Genomic DNA, 23417 nt, shown 5'->3' with positions numbered 1-23417 from the left:
TGTGATTGAATACAGGTGTGGAACTAATTAGGAGCAATGAAACCTGGGAAATGTAGTCCAGGGTAACATGTAACTGTGTGCAGTGAAAAAGTCTTAATGGTGACCTCTGGTGGTGGGTAGATGGAAACGGCAGGCATAGGATATGTTACACCTGCTTTATAACAGTTATGCTTTACATTGGCATATGAAGACACTCTGTCTGTGTGTTCTGATACAGCTGCTGAGGTGAATGCACTGGGCTTTTTATTATGGCACACATTTGAATGCATCATAAAGTCACTGGCCCTTACACTTATCTTTTTTTAATTGTAGGATTTTTCACAACCTGCCCCAGAAACTGAGGCCTCTGCTTCAATGGGCTATAGGAGGAATGTGAACAAGGTAATTCTTAAAACCCTTGACCTAAATTAGTCAGTCCTAGTTATGCCACTTAAAAAAAAAAAAAAAAAGTATTTAACCTCCAGAATACTTTAACCCTTTAACTGTCACCCCCCTTTTTAGAATACACATGAAAATGCACTATCCAAACTTAAAGGGCTGTAATTCAAGAATGCTTTGGAATATAGACCAAAGTTTGGTCTCGTTTTAAAGACGACATTCTGCAGATTATTGCTGAAGTGAAAGCAATTCAAAATATGAAAGTATGAAATAGTTATGGAAGTTTAAATTTACTGTAAATGAAAAATACTGTACTAAATATTTTTTATTTCATATAAAATATATATTTTACAAAAAAGAATTTACTCTAAAATTACTATAAAATCAAAGCCATATGTCTAACCAATTTGTGTTCCAAATTTGAAGTTGATATCACAAAAATTGAAGTCCCCATGAGATTTTGTTTAGGGTGCTGTACCAAAAATAGCCACCGGGTGTCATTCAAATTCCATTTATTGTTGTTTTGATGCATTTTCCTGTAAATTTCTGTCCAAATATTACTTCCATCACAAAACAGTCACCAAATATGGACCCTTGAGACTCAGACCTTTCCGACAATATGCGTTTTGTCAAGATTGGAAAAGATTTTGAATATAAAGTAGTTAAAATAATTGTTGTAATATGAAACATGACAGCGCCCACTAGGGGAGGAGCCCACTAGAATAATTTAGAGTAACGTTTCCATGGCAACACAATGTCCGATTTCAAAACGGTTTTCACAGGATGAATTTTGAGTTTGTAAGCTTTCAAATGATACCTAATTTGTGATAATTACTTAAATATATGATATGAAAAAAGGCGATCAAAAAAAGAGCACCAGGCGTCCCACCTGTGGGAAGGTGACAGTCAAGGGGTTAAATGATTGTTTGTGGTGGAACTATGTTTCCGGTGGAAACAGACTCCGTCAGGGTCCTTTACAAAAGGAGTCTAGAACTAGACTGTTCCCTAAAGGAGCTGGACTGTGAGCTGAGGAGGCTCCAAATAAAAAAAATTAAATTGGAGATCAAACAGCTGGAAAAACCGATCTCAGTATGTGAACTTATTTAACCAAGTAACACTTTAATATGAACATTGTATATTTATTAATTTAACTTTCCCTTGCTCTTTCTTCCTCCCTAGCCACATGACCAATAAAACCGTTTGAGACCAGTCTGCAGTGTCAATGTGCTTTTATTAAGTAAAATATTGTGTTGTGATTGCATCTCTGACAGCTGCCCCAGCTGGGTGGTCAAGTGTGATGGGGTCAATTTCATCGGGGAGAAGCTGGTTTTGTGGTGGTACTCGCTCCTTTCTGATAGTGGCTATATTGTGCAGAATTGCACATGCAGCCACTATCTGTGATGCCCACTGTGGTGACACTCTTAAGCGCCGAAGGCAGTTGAAACGCGCCTTTAGGATGCCAAAGGTCATCTCGATCTTAACCCTGGTTTTACTGAGGGCCACATTGAAGCGGTTTTGTGGCCCTGTCTGAGGGTCAGGATAGGGAGTTAGCAAAAACCTCTGGCATGCATAACCCCTGTCTCCTACCAACAGGCCATCAAAAAGCCCTGTCATGTAACAGAAAAGGGGAAAATTGTGTAAATGTTTGTCACAATTAAAACGATGTTTTGTACTGTACCAAATTTACCTTCCTCGAAGCGCTGACACAACACAGACTCACGGAAAATTCTGGAATCATGAACTGAGCCAGGCCATTTGGCATCCAAACATGATCACAAGTCATCTGCAGATGAAATGTACAGTAAATCATTGTCCTATCTGTTAAAGTTATTATTCATTTAAAAGGTTAATCTCAATGCAAATGAAAAATCATCTCATGTGTATAGTAGCCCTACCTGAACATTAAGGCTGTGAAAGGACTTTCTGTTCACATAATCAGCCTCATGTTCTCCTAGAGCTGTGGAGATTGCAACATGTGTGCAGTCTATTGCTCCTATGACTCTAGGGAATCCTATCATAGGATTTAAAAATAAAAAGATTTAAAATCATTCTTAATATGTAGCTAATGTAGCCTATAATATATATAAGTGCTCTAAGTAAAATCTGCCTTTTGGAAAGAAAAAAAGAACCTGAATGTGAACGGTTAAATTGTTCATACGTCACCCTATCAATATATCTTACCGGCAATTTTATAAAAGCCCTCTTTTATGGACATGGTCGATAAATGTCCTGGGAACACAATGAAGCCATTTATGTACCCCTGCAGTGCAAGGACCACCTTGCGAATGGTTCGACAAACCGTGTTTTTCCCAAGGTTCTCTGCATCACCGACCGCGTACAAGTATGTACCACTTGCAAAAAAACGCAACGCAATACATACCATTTGCGGTACAGTAAGGGCATGGCTTCGACGAGTCACATTGTTGTTATGTGCGGCTCAAGAAGTTCGCAAATATAACCGATTCCTTCTACGGAAAATCTGTACCTTTCATACAAGTACGTATCAGGAAAGTCAAGGGGATTTTGTCTGTCCCTAAAAACTCTCTCTCTACGAAGTGCTCTTCTAACAATTTGTGCGGAGATGTCCACAGGATTTGGTAGAAAAGGTGAAGCCATTGCAAATACGCTGGGAATTAGTTACGTCATCTATATATATATTATTTTGCTCACAGCTGATTGGTCAAACTTAAATCTCAGATCTCGAATCCAGAACATAACCTGCCCCGGAGCAGGTTAGCCGTGCAGCGTAAGATACCATGGCAACTAACACCGATTAAAGCCGAGCTACTTTCATAGTACCTAAAACCCAGGATTGGCACAAACTAAGCTTAAACATATCTGGCTAGCCAGCTAAACCGGCTTCATGGTATAGGCCCCTGCAAAAAACAACATTTTTGTTTTTGTGACAACACAAAATGCAATGTAGCTTTGACAGCTCTGCACACGTATAAATAAGCAATGTTCCATTTTAGGGGTGAAATCGCTTATATCAACTGAACACCTATCAATGAATCTAAACTGAATTGAACACATGTAGACTACCATGCCTGTTCCAAAAACACTGTTAGCTCAATGTGCTGCTGCCAACTTAACCTCTTAGGGCTTAGTGGCCACATACGTGGACAGCACATTTTAGCTCTCATGTCCACAATTGTGTTCACTGCTGAATTGGTGGTGAATTGGTTATGGACATGTATGGGAGTACTTACACTGCCATCTGGTGGTTTCAGAAGTGTATAACACACTGGTCTAAATTCAAAATGGCGGCGAACACAAGGGAAGATTCAAGTGGTAGCTCCACACATAAACGTCGACCAGGTAAGAAGTTCTGTCATATTTAATGGCTTATTCTGATTTAGATATTTATAAAATCATTGTATATTTGTCATGACATGCAAATTTGAAAAAAAAAGTGTAAAACTAGCAACTTTCTAGGTCACTAAACATGATGTACATGTACATGTACTTATGGACTGAAGCTCCTCGAAACAGCTAGTATGCTATTAAACATGCACACATGTAAAATGGGAAAAAAGCTAGCTCTGATGCAGCTAAAAAGCTGTGCATGGTCCCAATTAAATACATAACAATTAAATAACTAATTACATACATACATACTTAAATTAGTTGGGTTGAAAATGTAAAAAATGTAATATGCTAGTAAAAATGTGCACATATAAATTAGCTTGCATATTATCCCATTGGAATAAATAACAAATAAATAATGCAAACCTATATACATAAATTAAATAAATTTGTATTTGATTTTATCATGTTTTTATTTCCAGAGCGTTTTTCTGTGCAAAGAGCATTGGAGCTATTTGGGTTAATTGATGGATACAACTCAGATTTGGACGTGTCTGACAACGATGATCCCATCCTGGATGGCAATTACCAACCATCACCACAGGAGGAAAGCAGCAGTGAGGAAAGTAGTGATGACGAGGACCCCATTCCTGAGCCCACTGACCACAGCAGAGGATGCAAACATGCAGATAGTGCAGATAATGGTTAGCCAAGACCCAGTAGATATTTGTTTGTTTTATGCAGTTAGGGCCTTAGGGCTATGTGAAGGAAAACTTGAATTTACAAAACTTGTTGACAGGTTCATGGACAGGGACAGAGACAGGTACAGGCACAGGTACAGGTTCATCCCGCACTCTCAGACGTCACCGTCAAAGTCAAGAGATTGAGGCTGATAGCTCAGAAGATGACTTTTTGGCCTTCACACCTTGAGGGTAAATCTTCAAATTTCATATAAACTTCCACACAGATTCAAGTATTTTATGCACCAATACACCTCAATTGCTTATATGGGTAAAAATGAAAAGATTATGTGTCAAATACTTGTCTTTCTATTAATTAAATGGGAATGAATACAGTGCATTGTGTAAACAAAAGCGAATATATATTGCATGACTTCTAATTATAAACAAGCTGGAAATGCACCGGGACTCTTATTTTGAAATGCCTGCGCCTTATTGCAGCTGCTCATTCAAGTTCAGATGAGGGAGATAAAATATGCATTGTTACAACCTCTAAATCACATTACTATATAAAAATTGTGAAGTAAACATTTTCATTATTCCTCAGCATTAGTTCATAAACAATTGCCTAGCATAAATGTATGTTATTTACTGATTGAGCCGTTTTGAAGCACTACAGTGCCACGTTTCCCCCCTATGTTTTCCCCACGGTTAGATCCGCACGTTATAGTTCAAATGTACGCATCTTTTACACATGACATCAGTTCTGACTGGATCTCTTCTCTAATCGTTCCTCCCTAAAATTTTCGTCTCGTTTGTATTCGTTGACGAAAATAACAGTAGATTTCTGTCATAGTTTTTGTCATCCAACACTAGTTTTTATTTTTAGTTATCGTCTCGTTTTCATCTGTGAAAAAAGGTGGTTGATGAAAATTATTCGTCAACGAAATTTACACTGCTCAGAAGGCGAAGCACTGCTGGGCGGAGTGTTTAGCGCAACACTCTGAGCGAACTCTCAGCTCCTCGACACGGGGCTTATCATGGGCTGCGAGCAAATCATTCCGCAGAAGTAGCAGTGCTTTGCATTCTGAGAAAATAGTTCCCAGTTTGTATTTTGTAAGAAGATGGCTGCATCTCATGTGACCTCGTTATTTGTACACGCTGTGACCATACACATCACTACATGTAAATAGGAAAATGTTGGCGTTATTTTGTCACTTATTGGGAGCAGTATGCTAGCTGTAGCAATTTACTTTCAGTCTTTGTGCTAAGCTAGGCTAGCGGTGGGTGCGTCAGATTTACCGCACGCACAGAGATAAAAAGGATATGTATGGACTTATCTAACTCTGGGGGATACAGTAAAAGCTGAAGTCCCAAAAAAATCGGCATGTTCCTTTAAATATGTGGTTAGTTTAGGCCACTTAACTGAGAAACTGACCTCCTCAGATACATCATGACAGGCACGCCAGACTGCCTTTCTCCGTATAAAGGTCTCTGGGCCTGGGAAAAGATCCCGCAAATCTTCACGAGACAGGGTGCTCATCATTGTCTCTGTGATGTTTGCAGCTATGAAAACAATGGAAGACAACATAGATGAGGGCCCTAGAAATGAAACTGCATGAGACTATCCATAGTTTTCAGTACTCCATAGAACTGCAGCACAAGCCTGTCAAATTTCCATCTTAAAACAAAAATATGTGAACAAGATGCACGTTTTGGGCACTTATGATCCATATACAGCACCTGCTGCAGTATTTCAATCACTGAAAACAGCAGGACGCTTTTAAAACGCTTAACGTGAAAAACACTATGGGGTGAGTTGCACCAATAAGGATTAAATTAAGCAAAATCTAACGTTAATCTAGGATTTGTTGATATGGGTTTTATTTTAAATCGAGTTGTTGCACCACTTAATTTTAAACACATTAATTACGCAGTAAAAACGTAATAGAGCTGATCAAGCAGCAGGTGAACTGACGACAGGTGAAGTGCAACTTATTAGTGCAACCAACCCTTAATATAAAGTGCAGTAATGTACAAAAACAGTAATATTAAAAGATAAAATTCAGTTTACACCTTTTTGATGATGCATACTATGTACAGGCGAGTAGATGAGGCAAGAATATGAACGCAACATGTTTTCTTTATAATGGGTTTCGATGGGGAAAACGCCTAACGAGAAACCTCGCTTTGCATTAATATTCTGCGTTCATCTGCTTTCCTGTACAAAGTATGCAACATCAATAAGTTGTATATTGAATTTGGTATTTTAATATCACTGTTTTACCGCAATAATGCTGACTACACACCTGGTAAAAATGACTGGTGGGCAATGAGGAAAGCATTTTTTTTGCCCTACAGGTGGGCATTCCTATAAGCATGTGAAAACTATGGATTAGAAGTTGAAACTTAATTCAAATTAGGTAAGAATTTTTCTAGTGACCAACCATTGTTATTTGTCGCCATTAGTTGACTAGTCTTCACAGTTTATGAATTTAGCGGGAACAAAATGGCGCGAGAAACGTAAGGCGAAGATTCTGCTTTTGAACACAGCATAATATAACTTACAACATTATTTCCAAAGCGCAATTCAGCTCCTTTAGTTCACCGACCACACATAACACTTCACACAACAGGTGAAAGAAGGAGCGTGATGTGACAAATGGGAGAAAGTTCGAGGTCCACAGTGCTGCTGTAGCGGGTCACTGTGGAGCAGCGCCAGGAAGCAACTCGCTTCTTTTTTTAAGCTTCAATTAGGCCTCTGCAATCTTAGGTTTATATATGATAAAGAATAATATTTTCATACATACCCTTTAAAATCGACACTGCGACATCATCCAATTCCTCCATGATGCTAGCTTCGTCTCGCTGTCTCGTAGTTCAAATCCAAGTGGCTCTGGACCGTTAGGATACGCCCACATTCTCATTTGCAGCAGCTAGCTGGCGGGTGTAACCATAGTAACGAGTTTTTACGGCAGTCTTGCTCTCTACCGACCTGTGACCAGTTGACCGTCTTCTTGCCTGTGACATCTTTGCTTCCAACATGATTTGGCGTTGCTTCATATGCTACATATTTGTGGCATTGACTCTGAAACGACTTTTAAGTCACATTAACATCATGCACAGTCGCAGCCCAGCTCATTTTGTAAATATAAGCACCTCATTTGTATGTGCTAACTGGGGGCAGGTGTGCTGAGACGTTATGCTCTGCTAGATTCGCCTAGAACTCGGGCATCTTCGGATGCGGAGTCGCGCACACTGTTACAAAAAATGCACACCGCCTGGCGAAACCCTTGCGCTCTTGCGGACGCGTCGAGTATAATTAATAAACCAACAAGGCTTCAGACTGAGCACGCGCTGTGAACGACTGACGCGCCCGCTGCGCTCTATTGTGACGAATGTAATCTGACTCCTGCTGTGTTTGTGCTGTGACAATCTCTCAGCGTACTCGCATTATATTGAACAGACAGTTTTTATTTGTAGTGTCTGTTCTCTAACCGAACTGAATGGTTTTATTAGTATGAAAATGGCCTCGTTGGGCAGCGAAGCAAGTGCATTCTGGCAGTTGTTGTCTTTCATTCCTATGAGACAAAAATACATTTTCTGGCTTTTCTCAGTCTAGAAGGCACCAAATTCAAAAATATTTTCACATTTCTACTACATTAATGACCCAGTCTTCAACTGTCCAATTTTGGTGAGCTTGTGCAAATTGTAGCCTCTTTTTCCTATTTGTAGTGGAGATGAGTGGTACCCGGTGGGGTCTTCTGCTGTTGTAGCCCTTTCCGCCTCAAGGTTGTGCGTGTTGTGGCTTCACAAATGCTTTGCTGCATACCTCGGTTGTAACAAGTGGTTATTTCAGTCAAAGTTGCTCTTCTATCAGCTTGAATCAGTCGGCCCATTCTCCTCTGACCTCTAGCATCAACAAGGCATTTTCGCCCACAGGACTGCCGCATACTGGATGTTTTTCCCTTTTCACACCATTCTTTGTAAACCCTAGAAATGGTTGTGTGTGAAAATCCCAGAAACTGAGCAGATTGTGAAATACTCAGACTGGCCCGTCTGGCACCAACAACCATGCCACGCTCAAAATTGCTTAAATCCTCTTTCTTTCCCATTCTGACATTCAGTTTGGAGTTCAGGAGATTGTCTTGACCAGGACCACACCCCTAAATGCATTGAAGCAACTGCCATGTGATTGGTTGATTAGATAATTGCATTAATGAGAAATTGAACAGGTGCTCCTAATAATCCTTTAGGTGAGTGTATATTGTATATACAACAATAGCAAATAATGATAGATTTATTGAAGAAGTGTTACCACTGGGATACATGGAGATGCTCTGAAGGATAAACTTGACTTTCATTCTCCACGTCCCACTTGGGCAATTTACACCCTGCTGCAACCCTTCGAATCGGTATTGAGAAATTAGCAGGCCATTAAAGTTGACCCGTTTAAAACAGGGCGCTTGTAAGATTTGGTGTGTGTGGTGATGCTCTGGGTGAGTTAAGTGATCCAAAAGGCCAATCCACAGAGATCCGAGCAGGCCTCTTACCAAGTCCACGGCCTCTGCCATCCGAACAGAATCACCACAGAATGACCTGCAGCTAGAAAACAATGCAGACGGGCTAATCTCTTAGCAAGTGTGTGTGAGCTTGTATAATCACGGCCGGTTGACAACATTATATTCATTTTAGCAGCACTGTGACAGTATACTGTTTTGTTTTTTAATGTCGACCTGAAACGAAAGTTGCAAGATTTGCTTCCCTATTGTGACATACATCCAAGGGAAATGACATCTGGAATCAGAACAAATAGGACAGGATGTGATTTCTTTCATGAGGAATTGATTGGATGGATGTGGTTTGTGATTGGTCGATCTCATGTAAGTGACAGGTTGCTCTTCCCTCGTCATCAGAGAAGAGAAGAGATGTCGCTGCAAGAGGGAGGGGAAGTTATTTTGATTCAAGATTGATTAAAGATGAGGGCACATGAATAAAAAAAGATGTGCACAGATAAATAAATAATGAGAAAACACTGCAATATTCCAGTTTGAGGCCACAAAAAGCTGAAATAAAAGTCAAATACTTTGAGTTACACGTATTTCCATTTACAATTTTTTAAATATTTTATTTATTTGGCACTTGTTACAGTGCCAACCCAGTCAGGATAGAGACAGAAATAAATACGTTTGGACTTTTCAAGTAACTAATAGCAAAGACGGTGCACTCTCATTACTTTTGAATAGGAGAAAGTGCAACGCCCAATATGGCAAATAAGCCCCGCCTTCAAAATGAAAGCGCCAAACGTTGATTAGTAAAGTCATCGCGTCACTGCAGCTGCTGTTAGAAGCTCCGGTTGCTATAGAAACAGGCCGTCTTCTGAGACACGTGTTTAGGACAGCGCATGCGCATTCGTTTTGTCCAGGCTGAAAAATCATAGACAGTAAAAGAAATGGACAGAGCGACCTCATAGACTTCAACGGAGAGAATTGAAGTCGGATAGAAGCGCTCACTTCCTGATGGCTGATGTACTGCGCAGCCTCAGACTGAGCTTGACGACGTAGATGTGACGTGATCAACCTGTCTGACAGTAGCAAGTCTTTTAGTAGTTGTGCTAAGTGAAATCTGAATCACAGAATCTTGCAGAGACAGAGAGGGTGAGCAGGAGCAACTTTTGATGAATGAAGCGGGATCTGCAACATCTCTATCTGCGTTTATGCCTCCACGTCCCCCCGATTGCCTCATAGACAGTAAAAGATTGCAGACGAGCTTCTCCTCGGGTCTATACGGTAATTTGCTCAATAGCGCGACACAGTCGCGTGGTTATGACGCAATCGTTAGCCTATATTTTACAAAAACAGCTTCAACAGGGCGATAGTGTAAGATAAAAGGTAATGGAGCCTTTTATACATTGTCGTAATTGTTTAGAAATAAACAATGGACGAATGGAGTCTTTAAACGCCTCAGATGTAAAGATATTCACTGTCATAGTGAGGCCAAAATGAATGGGAGTCAATGGGATGCTAACAACAGGTGATGGCTTGGTTAGCAATGGCCGCGCCTATGGAAGGTACGCATTCCGGGGGCTGGATTAACCCCTTGTGAAAAATGCAGTTTTTTGGCATGATTCGAGCGTTAAGAAACAGAATTTGTGAATGGGGGTTCGCTCATGCCCCAGAAAAAAGAGACAGTGCACATTTCTTAACATATTTTGCACTAAAATGAAGTAATGAGAAGAACGTCACCCAGTGAGCAATGAGGTTCATTCTCACTTTGAGCTTCAGCAAGAACCAATGAGGTTCATTCTCGTGTTACGCAGCACGTTTGAGCTTCAGCGAGAACCAATGAGGTTCATTCTTGCACGTCAAGCCGGTTCGGTTGAGCTTCTGTTTATGTTCGCTGATGTATGTTTATATGTGAATAAAAGCCTAAATTCAATATGTTCATTATAAAAAATGATCATGTCTCTTTAGAAAATTTTGACTAAACCGCTCTGTTCATATAGATTAGTTTTACAATGCTGAAATAAATGACATTTATAAAATATAGAGAAAAAAATATAGAGATTTCAATTCTATATTATTAATAATTAGAAGACTCACTGGACCTGTGATTCTCTCCTTACAGTACGAGCAGGAAGAGCTGAGACGCAGAGAACACATACAAAACATGCCAGAGTTTGTTCGCGTGCAGGAAAACCTGAGACACATCACCATCACAGGCTATTGAACCAACAACAGAAGAACAAAATGCCTACACAAGGAACTGCTTGTTCTATCAGAAGTAATCATTATCATGAATATTATTCACTTTCATTTTGTGTTGTGCCCTCTCACCTTTAGTCCATATGCAAACCTTTGACTCTTTGAACGCTTTCAAAGTTTACAAATGACCTTTTGTATCACTATTCCGTGTTTTTTAGATTAACTTTTTTTAATAACCAGTCATTTTTTACTGGTCCAATTTTTTAAAACTTTAAAATCTTAGATTGTACTGCATTTACATGCTTAGCGCACATTAGAATTGTGGTGAACAATTACAATGTTAATCTTAAAAGGAGTACTTCATTTTAAAATGAAAATTACCCCATGATTTACTTGCCCTCAAGCCATAGGCGTATATGACTTTCTTCTTTCTGATGAATGTAAGTGTAAACACACTTTGCTGTCCATGCGCCACAGTGCCGCTGCTGACGTAAGACGCTGTGACATGTTATCTGGTATCTGCTATCGCACCCCTGCTATCGCACCAGATAACACGTCACAGCGTCTTACGTCAGCAGCGTCACTGTGGTGCGTGAACGCGGATTCAAACTAAACCGGAAGAGAAGACAATGCTTAATAAAGTCGTAGTTTTTGTTATTTTTGGACCAAAATGTATTGTCGACGCTTCAAAAGAGTCTAACTAACCAAATGATGTCACATATGGATTACTTTGATGATGTTTTCATTACCTTTCTGGACGTGGACAGCAAAGTGTGCACAGACTTACATTCAAAGGACTGAAAGCTCTCTGACTTAATCTAAAATATCTTAAACTGTGTTCCGAGGATCAACGGAGGTCTTACGGGTGTGGAACAACATTGGGGTGAGTCATTAATGGAAGAAATTTCATTTTTGGGTGAACTAACCCTTTAAAAACATTTCAATTTAATTTACTTTGGCATTCAGTAGTGTACTATGAAAAAAGTATAAATGTAAACAAGCCCTTGGCAAAATGTAAAACTAAAGGAGTTAAAATGTAAAAAGGTACACATTTGTAAACCAACATAACAAAAAAAAAGAGAGAATATCAGCAAATTCTTTTTAGTGTTGTCACAATACCAAAATTGTAAACGTAATTGAATAATATGACAGAACCTACTATTCATTGTTTTATCCATTTTTTTAAAAACCCTAAAAGCTCACTTGGCCAGCGTGTTCCTGCCCTGCTTCACACAGAATATTAGATCCGGCCCTTTAAGAGCTGCACGGACCAACTCATTGTAACACATCCGATTTCCCATTCAACTCTGTATGTTCACTGAAGACATATCCGACTGTTTACCTGAATACTCGCCAGGACGTGCATTTTTACAGATTTTTGACCATTCAAACGCAATAATCCGTGAAACTGACGTTGCGATCTGTCTGAGTGAAATGAGTGTGGGAGGCTGCGCGCGCTTCAGGAGAGTCCGGCAGCGCGAGCACGTCCCGACCGCACTGTATTTTCTAATGCAAGCGTTTCTGTTGCTTTCTTTTTCCTGAGCTGCACGTATATATTTGTCTGTTCTGCTTCCATTGTTTAGTGAACTGAGGAAGCAGACACACACACATCCTGACCCCTGCTGTTACACATCGAAGCAAATTAAGAAATACTGCTCTTAGGAGAGTGCTGTCATTTTTAAAGTACCGGTAAGTTACTCATACAATTTCATATTGTACCCCCCAGTCGACTAAAAATATTGACGTCGACTAATTAACAGCGTCGACGCAGTTGACTAATCGCGACAGGCCCAGTGCCCTTCATTGCAATTCATTGGTTTTTGTAAAATCACATCCGTTTTTGCTTTTCAAACTCAGAGAGGTTTCAGTTTAATATGTTGCAGGCTCATTTGATAAAAAAATAATTGTTCAAAAATAATATTGATGATTATAGTGATTATACTTTTATTTCCATGTGGGCCTTTACTATACTTGTTTATGTTTATGTTTACTGTACTTGTAATATGTATACACACAATATATGTATTAAAATTTTCAAAAAAAAAAAAAATGTACGAGATATAGTGTACAAAAATACAAAAACAAAAATAGACTGAAATTATATACAAAACAATGTTTATATGTTAAGTGGTTCATACTTAAGATTAGAGGTTTTATAACAAACCCTAACCAGGAATATCTACAGCTTTGTCTTGCAAGCATTGTAATAAATCATCTATATAAAAAGTGAAAAAAAAATATTATAATATTGATGATAATAAATAATATAGGGGCTTGTTTTGAAGCTGCGGTTGCTTATTTGTCTCATGAGAGATGAGGACATGTGCTAAAATTAAACCCCACCTGCTATTCAATATCCAGTTTCACTCTGAAATACATAACAACAGAAGTAAAGTCATCTGCAACTTCCAGTTAACGTGGACAAAGTCTTTTCATGGAAAAGCGAAATTTTGCAGACAAAAATGTCCATTTATCAGTTTCGCAATGCATGAAGCAGAAGTCACTCCCAGACTAAGATAAACGCAGCAAATTTGTGTTCAAAATTCAGCAAACTTGAATCTGATGCGAAATGTGGGGATATTTGCATGGAATTACAGTGCAGATTCTGATTGAGATGAATGCATTTCGTCAAGGGAATTTCAGCATTCAAAGGTGATGTGACGGCATCCTATAGGCTATGAAGCTGCATTACAGTTTCTTTTGAATATAAACTTCATATAAGGCAATAGATGAGGTGTAAAAACAAAACAAATGTTTAATAAAATCTAAGGTACATTATTTACAACTCTGTCACTTCACATAAATCATAAAAAAATACTGCCAAACCTGGTGACCAAGTCCTCAAGACAGGTTTATCATCATATGGCAAATTTGTGAGCAAAACAAGGAAAACCATCTCAGGTTCTTTAATCACAAATGGAAAAAATACTTTAGGTTCATTTATCATTTATCTTCAAGTTTCTGTCCTGTTAATAAACATTGTCTGGTTCACATTTCTTATGTTGATTTATTACAACATATACACTCAAAACTTCTCAGGATTACAAATGGAAAACTTTATCAGTGGACATCAAGTACAGAAGGTGTATGCAGGGAATACAGCAGAAACATCCGATCGCAAAGATCACTTTTCCTAGAATCCCCCAACTGACTCCATGTTGAATCAGCCTAATAAGGTCAGACCATCTCATTTACGATTTCTCACATTCATATTTCTCATTTCAAAAGCCTTTTCAAAAGGTTAAGTAACCTGTTTCAGGTCGACATTGACAATAAATAAATAAATAAATAAATAGCAAGAGGGAAAAAAATGCACAAGAATCACAGGTGTCAAAGAGTCAGGGGATGCCATCCTTCCACTGGCAACACTGGGAAGGTGGGACGCCCCAGTCATAAATATAGGACAGCCTCAGTTTGACTTCCTCTTTGCACAGGTGCCCATCTCGCTGAAGTGTTTGATGTTTCTCCAACATGTCCTCTAAACTCTGCTTATGTGTGACCAGATACTTATTGCTGCAGCCGCGCGACTTGTACTCCGTGTCGAAGCGTGGATCGTGAAGCCGCTTCACGTCCACAGGGGCCAACCACGCACCCAAGGATACGTCCTCGCTCTGCCAGATCTTTAGAAACCCCACGTTAAGATGTATGTAGTGCACAAGGTCGGTGGACAGCACGTAGCCCCCACCCAGAGCATATGGCAAGTAGAAGTTGCACAGATCCCAAGTACTTTCTTTCCATTTCCCGGCCGTTTTCATTCTTCCACGGCCAGAGAAGAAGCCCCAGTAAAGGCGACTGGGCTCCTTGATCTTCAGCTCCTCTTTGAGGAGATCCAAGCGGGCAAAGGTGTCATCATCGGCCTTCAGAACGAATTTAAAGTCCACGTTTTGGTCCAACCACGAGTACATGTGAAGCAGTTTCTGTGTGTGTGAGGTTCTCGTACGAATCCCGGAGGTCAGGGAGCAAGAGGAGGTCATGGTGACGGACCTGCTCGGTTCCGAGGTTCTGGAGGTATTTGGCAGGTAAGCCCTCTGTGCCAATGACAAACCAGTGGAGCACTTCGGGATCCTTCTTGGTCAGCCAGGTGCTCCGGATAATACTGCGACGCTCCGTGTACTTTGGCCCTGTGGTGATGAGAACGACCAGGAATGCCGAGAGCTCTCTGGCACGGGGAAGCCCTGCCGGCTGCCTTTGACGTGACTCTGCCCGCGGCGCCGCCCCTGGGGACTCGGCTGGCTTCAGTGTCTCAGACGTACACTTGGCGAGGAACAAAAGGACGACGGCAAACAGGAAGAGGACACAGAGCGCCAGGGCTGTCTTATGACGACACACAAGACGGACCAAATTCATGATGTCACTGAGGAACAGGAAATCGTATCACTTTTGAAAACAAGCCTTGCCTAAAATGTGTGCAACATTAAGGCCGTTCACACCAAAATGAATGTTCAGTGCGAAAATTTAGCGTGATAAACATTTTAATTTGAATGAAGGGCTGTTAATGTGTCTGTTCAGATCAGGGATGGAAATTAGCACCCGCCACCAGCCAAATGCGGGTGATTTTGTGTTGTAGCGGGTAAACTCACTTCACCTACCGGCCACCGTGGCGGGTAAATAAAAATAGCATAGCCTACTGTTTCACCTGGACGGCGGACACTTTTATAGGAGGCACACCTTCAAAAAAGATGTGGCGTTACAAATCAAATTCACAATAAGTAGTAGAGAAGTTAATTTGCGCGTGGTTGCGTTTTAGCGGCTTTATTGCCATAGCGGACATAAGCTGTAAACTTGCATGGTTTTTTAAAAACATATCAAGCTCGCGCCACGCCCGCCGTTTGAACGCAAGAGGATCTCCAGATATAGAGCTGAATAGAAAAAAAGATATCAATGGGTCTGTCCAGTAACTCGTGATGAACCTCAGGCCAACTGCACACTTTGCAGAGAAGCATTTCAGTGTCTCATGCCGGCTTCACACCGCACGCGTTAGCAGGGCGTAAGCAGCGCAGGAGCGGAGCGCGGGAGCCGCGCTCACCCTTTGTGCTTTCACACTGGCAGCGTTTGTCGCGCGCAGCTGAACTGCGGCTTGTATATTGCAAATACAGACGAATATATCGTCCATTGTCACCTTTCCCGGTGTTCTCCCCCAACCCCTGTCTGACTCGTGCTTTGATTTATGATGGGCAGCATGCTTCCTCCACGTCTAAAATAAATATATTATATATATATATATATATATATATATATATATATATATATATATATATATATATATATATATATATATATATATATATATTTATACTTATATATATTATATTGATTTTATATATATATATATATATATATATATATATATATATATATATATATATATATATATATATATATTATATTTTATATATTAATATATATGTATGTGTGTAGTTTACATGATAAAAGTAGCCTTTAAAGTTAAGATAAGCCTCTAGTTTTAATCATTTAAACGGTTCTTTCAAGTTTGGCCATAAACTTCTGGCAGTGTTGTGTTTTCGTGTATTTTATAAAAAATTTTTAAAGCGGAAGAAGATGGATTTATAAATTTTTTCACAGAGCTGCTGGATGTCATATGGTGAACGTGAAACACACGGGACACTTCACTACATGATTTCATGGTGAAATTTGTTATTTTCCATGTTAATCAGGTCAGTTTTGATCAAGAACAATCCACTGTGGCTTTAAATAGACTCGGCGCCGAAACGATCGCGGCACTGCTGCTTCTGCTCTGCTCCTGCTACACGCTGCTCCTGCTCCCGGTGTGAATGCTTTAATCTGTTAACATGGGCGCAGAGAAAAAAACGCGCTGCTTATGCCCTGCTAACGCGTGCAGTGTGAAACCGGCGCCGGTTTCACACCGCACGCGTAAGCAGGGCGTAAGCAGCGCGTGTTTTTTTCGGCGCCCATGTTAATCAATGAGTGCATTCACACCGGGAGCAGGAGCAGCGTGGCAGCTATGGCGTTCCGATGGGTTCTTTAATATGACTTTGCAACATGCACTCGTCTCAATGAACTTCTCGTCTGCGCCTGCCGAACGTGACGTCTGCGTCTGCCGAGCGTTTCGCCTGCGTCTGCCAAACGTGACGTCTATGGCGCTCGCTTTGTGTCATTTCTTATGGCGTTCCGATGGGTTCTTTAATATGACTTTGCAACATGCACTCGTCTCAATGAACGTCTCGTCTGCGTCTGCCGAACGTGACGTCTGCGTCTGCCGAGCGTTTCGCCTGCGTCTGCCAAACGTGACGTCTATGGCGCTCGCTTTGTGTCATTTCTTATGGCGTTCCGATGGGTTCTTTAATATGACTTTGCAACATGCACTCGTCTCAATGAACGTCTCGTCTGCGTCTGCCGAACGTGACGTCTGCGTCTGCCGAGCGTTTCGCCTGCGTCTGCCGAACGTGACGTCTGCGTTTGCCTTAAGGGGGTTTCCAGTACATTCCACACAATTCATTCTTTATTATTTTTTCCCCACTGATCTTCAATTATGGTTTATTAGCAATTAAGTGCTTTTACCTTGCTTGTGTAGCTATAGCTTTTTTATTCCAAATACCAAATTTTAATTTACACAAATTATCATATTTAAAAGTTTTGTTTGCCGTTGTTTCTTGTCAACATATCCACAGATACTTATGAAGAACTCATGCTAGAAAAGTTTTTATGTTTTATGTTCATGTTTGTATTCACCACTTGGAGTCTCTTGACCAACACAAAATAACGTAGTAAAAATTCGGGGTAATTTAGCTAACGTACATAATATTTATAATTTGTAATAATTTTATAGTTGTAATATTTAGTTTTTAACTGAGTTTCGCCGAAGTTTGATTGACAGGCAATCTGACAGTTAACAGAATTAGAAAAACAGTTAGCCTACACCTCCAAATCCCTCCCTATGCCTTATTCCTCAAACTTTGGAGAAAACAGTCTGCTAAATGAATACATGTAAATGTAAAAGAGAAAGACGAGCAGTTCATTATTATTATTTAGCATATAATTTAGCAGAGAATTAACATTTTAGAGCCAGGGATACTCTTTTCAATTCTGCCTTGGTTTTTATCACACTTAAACAACATATTCATGTGCTAGAAGAGATGATCGATCAGTGCACGTATAGCCTACTGCTTGAACTGAGACTATAGGCTACACAGTAAAGTCACAAAACAGTGGGTCTATTTATTGATTGGGTTTCTTAAAATGTAAAAAAAATAAAAAATAAATTGTAAGCTCTGTTTCATACTACTGTTTTTGCGAAAGGTCCGTTGTCATTTGTGGACACCAGACTAAACATTGCAGATGTTTAGTACCTGCAGGAAAAGTACAATTGTACAATTAATTTCTTATTCCTGCTTTTAACATTTATTTCACACTGGTTTTAGTTTTCTTTTTATAAATCATTACTATACATGAATAAACAATTAAATGAAAAGATATGGAAACGTTAATTTTTAGGCATTAAAAATATGCTAAATGATTTATTAATCACCTACACTAAAAATCTATTTTAAGGCATTTAAGACCTGCACAGGGTGATATCAGTGTTTATGGAAACATTCTAAACCATAAAATGACTGTAAAAAAGGACTTAACTTTATATTAATACTAATGCAACTTAATAGTTTATACAACTTAGACTGATGCTGCGTTCGATTATTTATCCGTGTCGGAGCTCCGACTAGGAAGACAGACGTTACCTAGCAACACGCACCAACACGCCCCCTTTCCTCGGATTTTGCCGCTCGGAAGTTTGGACAACCGTGAGGACACCGAGCAAGAATTCCGAATCGGAATACAAGATGGCTGCGACCTGTGTGACTTGTAAGTATGAATTGTTTTCATTGTTTTTGGACCGATTTAGTTGTTTAAATGTTCATTTGGCAAAGATGTTCAGATATCTCTATGCCTAGTAGACCTACAACAAACGTTCATTAAAAAGGGTCCTGTACCTGCCTTTTTCAAACTGGCACAGCGCTGACTCGCGGTAGGTAACGTTAGAAAATGCATGATTTGATTTGATAACGTTAACCTAGATTATTGTTAGCTATTATTAGGCGCATAACCAAATGTGTGTGCGGAGTGTGGAGCGCGCACTGCATGACGAGGCGCCGACGAGGCGATTGCTTGCATTTTCCTATCAACATTTATGGACATACAGAACAGAATAATGCATCAGTCGCAATACTTTTATTTGTGTAAATTCACAATAACAAGAAAGCATTTTGATTTCGTAAAATAAATCAATCAGTGCGCGCTTTCATGGTCTCCGCGAACTGGAACGCGCCAAAAAAAAAAAAAAAGCAGAAACATAACGTCATCATATAACTATGAGAAAAATATATATATAAAGCTTGATATGTAAAGCTTTTAAACGAAACAAAAATAATAAACATATATAGGTAATGAAGATATATTAACAAAAATTGTATATATTATATATAATATTATATATAAAACATAGGCCTATATATTAAAAAAAAAAAGTGTGATAAAATGATAACTGTAAAGCATACTGCCCAAAAGATACATAGTGTAATATACATTGTTTGATTTTTAGTGTTTATTGATGGGAAGATGGAGCTGTACTGGGACCAGGAGAGGGCCCGGCCCTTTCATGGGCCCTTGTTCCAACAACAGGCCAACCCCACAGCAGGTTATTACTTGGACCAGACGCTCATGACCTCGGTGAACATAGTGTGCATTGAAAGCACAGGTGAGATACTAATGCACATACACTGTTTTAAACCCTGAGGACTGTGCTAACTGTGCTAATCTTTCTTTCTTTTTCTTTTCTGATTCAGATATCAGCCAGGTGGGAGCAACCACCCCACTGCCTACCACTGCCACTGCCTCACTTGTCACCAATGAGATTTTCTTGAGGGATCAAACATTATTTCTCATTGACCTCATGCGGCTGCAAATGGAGGCAGAGGGTAAGGGCCCTCCCAGGTCCCTCCATGACCTGAACCAGCGCCTGAAGCTGGCCAGGAAGTCCAAGAAGCTGCTGTGGGAGGATATTGCTGGCAAGCTAAGCCACCATTTCAAGCAGACCTTTGTGCCAGACAAGGTGGCTCGGAAATGGAACACATTGGTGGAGGCATACAAAAAAGTAAAGGACAACAATTCGTCCACAGGGAGGGGGCCTAGTAGATTTAAGTTTTTTTGCGGAGATGGATGACCTCTTGGGCGGTCACCATGATATCGTCTTCCCTGTTGTGGGTACAACCATGGGCCTGGATGTGCGCAGGCCAGATGCACTACAGGCCAATGTGTCTGCACCAGACATCTCACCTGCACAGTCTACTAGCACTCCCTCACCTGTGTGTGTGTCCAATTCCCCCTCTCCAGCTCCATCCAGCCCTCCATCACCTCCTTTGTCCTCCTGTGTTCCTCATCCCACTGCTACCACCATTCCCACTGCTACCCCAAGGAGGCCACGCAAGCGCCAGAGGGAGATGTTGGAATTTCTAAGGGAGTCAGAGGCAGCCTCCCAAGCGGCCTCCCAAAAACGCCACGCTGAGACCCTGGCACAAATGAAGGAATCCCAGGAGGGATTCCAGAGGTTGCTTGCCCAGATGGTGGAAAAGATGTAAAATTATTATTTTTATTATAATGTTAATGTATGTCGGTATGGGTTGAATTGTTTACATGCTATTATACAGTTGTTTACATGCTATTATACCGTTAATTTATTTTATTTATTAACCTTAACTTTCCCGTTTTTCAGTGTTATCCTGTGTTATCCTTGTGAATGACCACAAAAAAGGAAACAAAGCACAGTTCTGTGCAATTTATATAGTAAATTTCAATAAAATATTGTTTTACTATTAACCAAGCCTTGTCATGGTTGAATGTTACCAGTCTTTTCAGCTACAAAAAAAACCTCACTGGCCTGTGAAGCACAATGAAGAATTAAGTTAAGGTTTAACACTTTGTATTACAACACTTAACAATACATGAACATTACAAAAAATATTAAGTTATGTTAGGAGAGTGTTACATAACTCTGTGAGTTTTAGGTTTAAGACAGTTCTAGGTACGATTTAAAGGGGGAGAAAATTGACACTGAAACTGTTTAAAAGGTGTAAATAGACAATAGACATTTATTAGATAACAATAGTCACAACTACTCGTTGCCATCCTCCTCTCTTGGACATCCCTCTGGGTGTTCATCACAGCCATTCACAGCTCCAAGCGCAAAGTTGTGCAAGAAGCATGCAGCCATGATAATCATTACCACAATGTCCATCCTGGTGTTCTGCAGGTCTCTTAAGCGCCGCCACTTGCACTTCATCCTGCCAAATGCCTGCTCAACGATGACCCTCCCCCGACTGATGTTGTAATTTTGCTGGTGGTCAGCATCGGTGAGGGCCCCGTTGTCACGCTTGGGTGTTACTATGAAGGGGAAGGCCTGACCAATATAGGCACTGTCCCCGAGCAGACGATAGTCCCCCATCTTCTCCTGCCATTCGGTGTAAAAAGTGGAGCCCCGCAGCATCCTGGCATCGTGCAACCCGTCTGGTGGTCCGGCAAAGATGTCAATGAAGCGGCCTTCATCAACAATTCCCTGGAGGAGGACAGAGTAGTAGGACTTCCTATTAATGTAATCCCCTCCTCTGATGGGTGGCCTCTGGACCCTGATGTGGCAACCATCTATCGCCCCAATGACTCCATCTAGGCCAGAGATGCGCTGGAAGACAGCAGAAGACATCCTCTTCTCACAGCCCCTTGGCCAAGACACAAAGTTTGGGGGTATTGCATCACAATAAGTGTATTGTGATTGTCAAAACATTTTATTAACTAAACTGAATTTTAGTATGTTTAGTGACAACACGTTACAATGTTTACATGTTACAATTTCTGGTTACATTAAAGTTACGTTTTTTTTTTTCCAATTAAATTATTGTGGTTTGATTATTTACTATTAAAAGAAAAATTCGGAAAAACCGACAGACTAGACAGAGCAGGTTACTTATGATATAAAAAAATCTCAGCTATCAGATTCTGTCACTTTTATATCTAGCTAGAGATGATCGGAGAAAATGGAAGTGTGTGTGAAAAGTGTGTCAATCGCGTGAGTCTCACGGTGAATGCTTGAGAGTTGGCAGCTCAAAGTTTGCATCTTGCACAAGTTGTCAAAAACATGCATGAATCATTAATTTAGCTTTTAAGTGCATCTATTTATGACGACAAAAAGCGTTCTGTAGGAGAGCAATACTGCAAGGAGTAGCCTATATCACCATCAAAATTATCTACTATAACGTGGCTCAAACTTGACCAAACATACTGAAATATGAGCAAGCATACCTTCTGCGTCTTGTGCTCTCTTCCTGGAGTTCTTCCTCTGTGTTGTGTAGGTGAAGCACATACTTATTTTGGATCGCCTGGTACTCGGCCAGTGCTACCATAGCAACAGCTTTCCGGGTGGCGTCCATGTTTTTCTCCGACTCGGACGCGCAAAACATACCAGAACGCTTGAAGTGTGGAAGTGACGTCATATCCGAGGGCCGAGTCGGATCGTTGACCATAATAGAACGCAGCATGACATCTTAAAACTTAATATGTGAACCAGGGACGTCACTAGGACTGGAAGACAGGGGGGCTTAGACCCCAGCATATTTGTAACTTGCGTTTGCAAAAGCTTTGCACTCTAGAGCTACACTTATGAGTTACTAATGACTAAAAAGCTTTCTGTCTGCTCATGTAAATGTATGATAAAGTAATAGCATACTATTCCTCTCTATATAAGATAAGATTGTCCACAGAATGCTATTTTATTACACAGAACCGCATGTATTCAACCCATTTTTGAGCTAAAATACAAATATACAGCTAAACCTAAATTGAGCTAAACCTATAGGCTACAAATACCACAGCTGTGCAATTTTCACACCCTATACTAAATTTACCCTATACAATAGCCTAATGACATAACATTATTTAATATTTTAATCACAGCTTATGTAGTGTTTTGACATCGACAACCCAAGTGCATTTTACCTCAAACTTGCTAAAGTAACAATTGCTTCTCTGGTCGACATTAACACACTGACAACATTATATTCTGAATTAAAAATATTTTTATACCACTTTTTAATGTGTGATTGTGTAAAGGTGTTCACGAGATACCAACCTTTCGCCAACTTGCTTTCAACGTCGAACACTCGTTCTCAAGAAGACGGCGGTGTGTGTGTGTGTGTGTGTGTTCGCGTGTATGTGAGAGAGAGAGCGTGAGACGCAGGGAAAGGAAATGCAGCTGAACGTTATTTGTTCTATGAAAGACATTGATAAAGACGAAAACTAAGGACATTTAATCTATAATTTTATTTTA

At 40.1% G+C, this 23417-nt stretch overlaps 1 protein-coding gene and 2 pseudogenes across 3 annotated transcripts; all 3 read right to left on the bottom strand.

Moving 5' to 3' along the window:
• Positions 1 to 1611: 1611 nt before the first annotated feature.
• Positions 1612 to 2994, bottom strand: LOC307118953 (putative nuclease HARBI1; annotated as a pseudogene). The gene is made up of 4 exons: positions 2560 to 2994; positions 2274 to 2389; positions 2066 to 2161; positions 1612 to 1985 (listed from the first exon to the last, which is right to left on the bottom strand). The product of its transcript is annotated as a putative nuclease HARBI1 (transcript).
• Positions 2995 to 14406: 11412 nt separating this feature from the next.
• Positions 14407 to 15415, bottom strand: LOC307123676 (beta-1,3-galactosyltransferase 6-like; annotated as a pseudogene). The gene has a single exon. The product of its transcript is annotated as a beta-1,3-galactosyltransferase 6-like (transcript).
• Positions 15416 to 21212: 5797 nt separating this feature from the next.
• Positions 21213 to 22584, bottom strand: LOC307118878 (putative nuclease HARBI1; the record flags this gene model as incomplete). The annotated part of the gene is made up of 2 exons (XM_079804720.1): positions 21213 to 21813; positions 22394 to 22584. 2 exons carry the CDS (start codon positions 22582 to 22584, stop codon positions 21213 to 21215), a joined length of 792 nt encoding a protein of 263 aa, XP_079660846.1.
• Positions 22585 to 23417: the final 833 nt, after the last annotated feature.

The sequence above is a fragment of the Gobio gobio genome (assembly GCF_949357685.1).
Source record: "Gobio gobio genome assembly, chromosome: 1".
NCBI classification, from domain to species: Eukaryota; Metazoa; Chordata; class Actinopteri; order Cypriniformes; family Gobionidae; genus Gobio; species Gobio gobio.
This window is presented reverse-complemented; position numbering and strand designations above follow the sequence as displayed.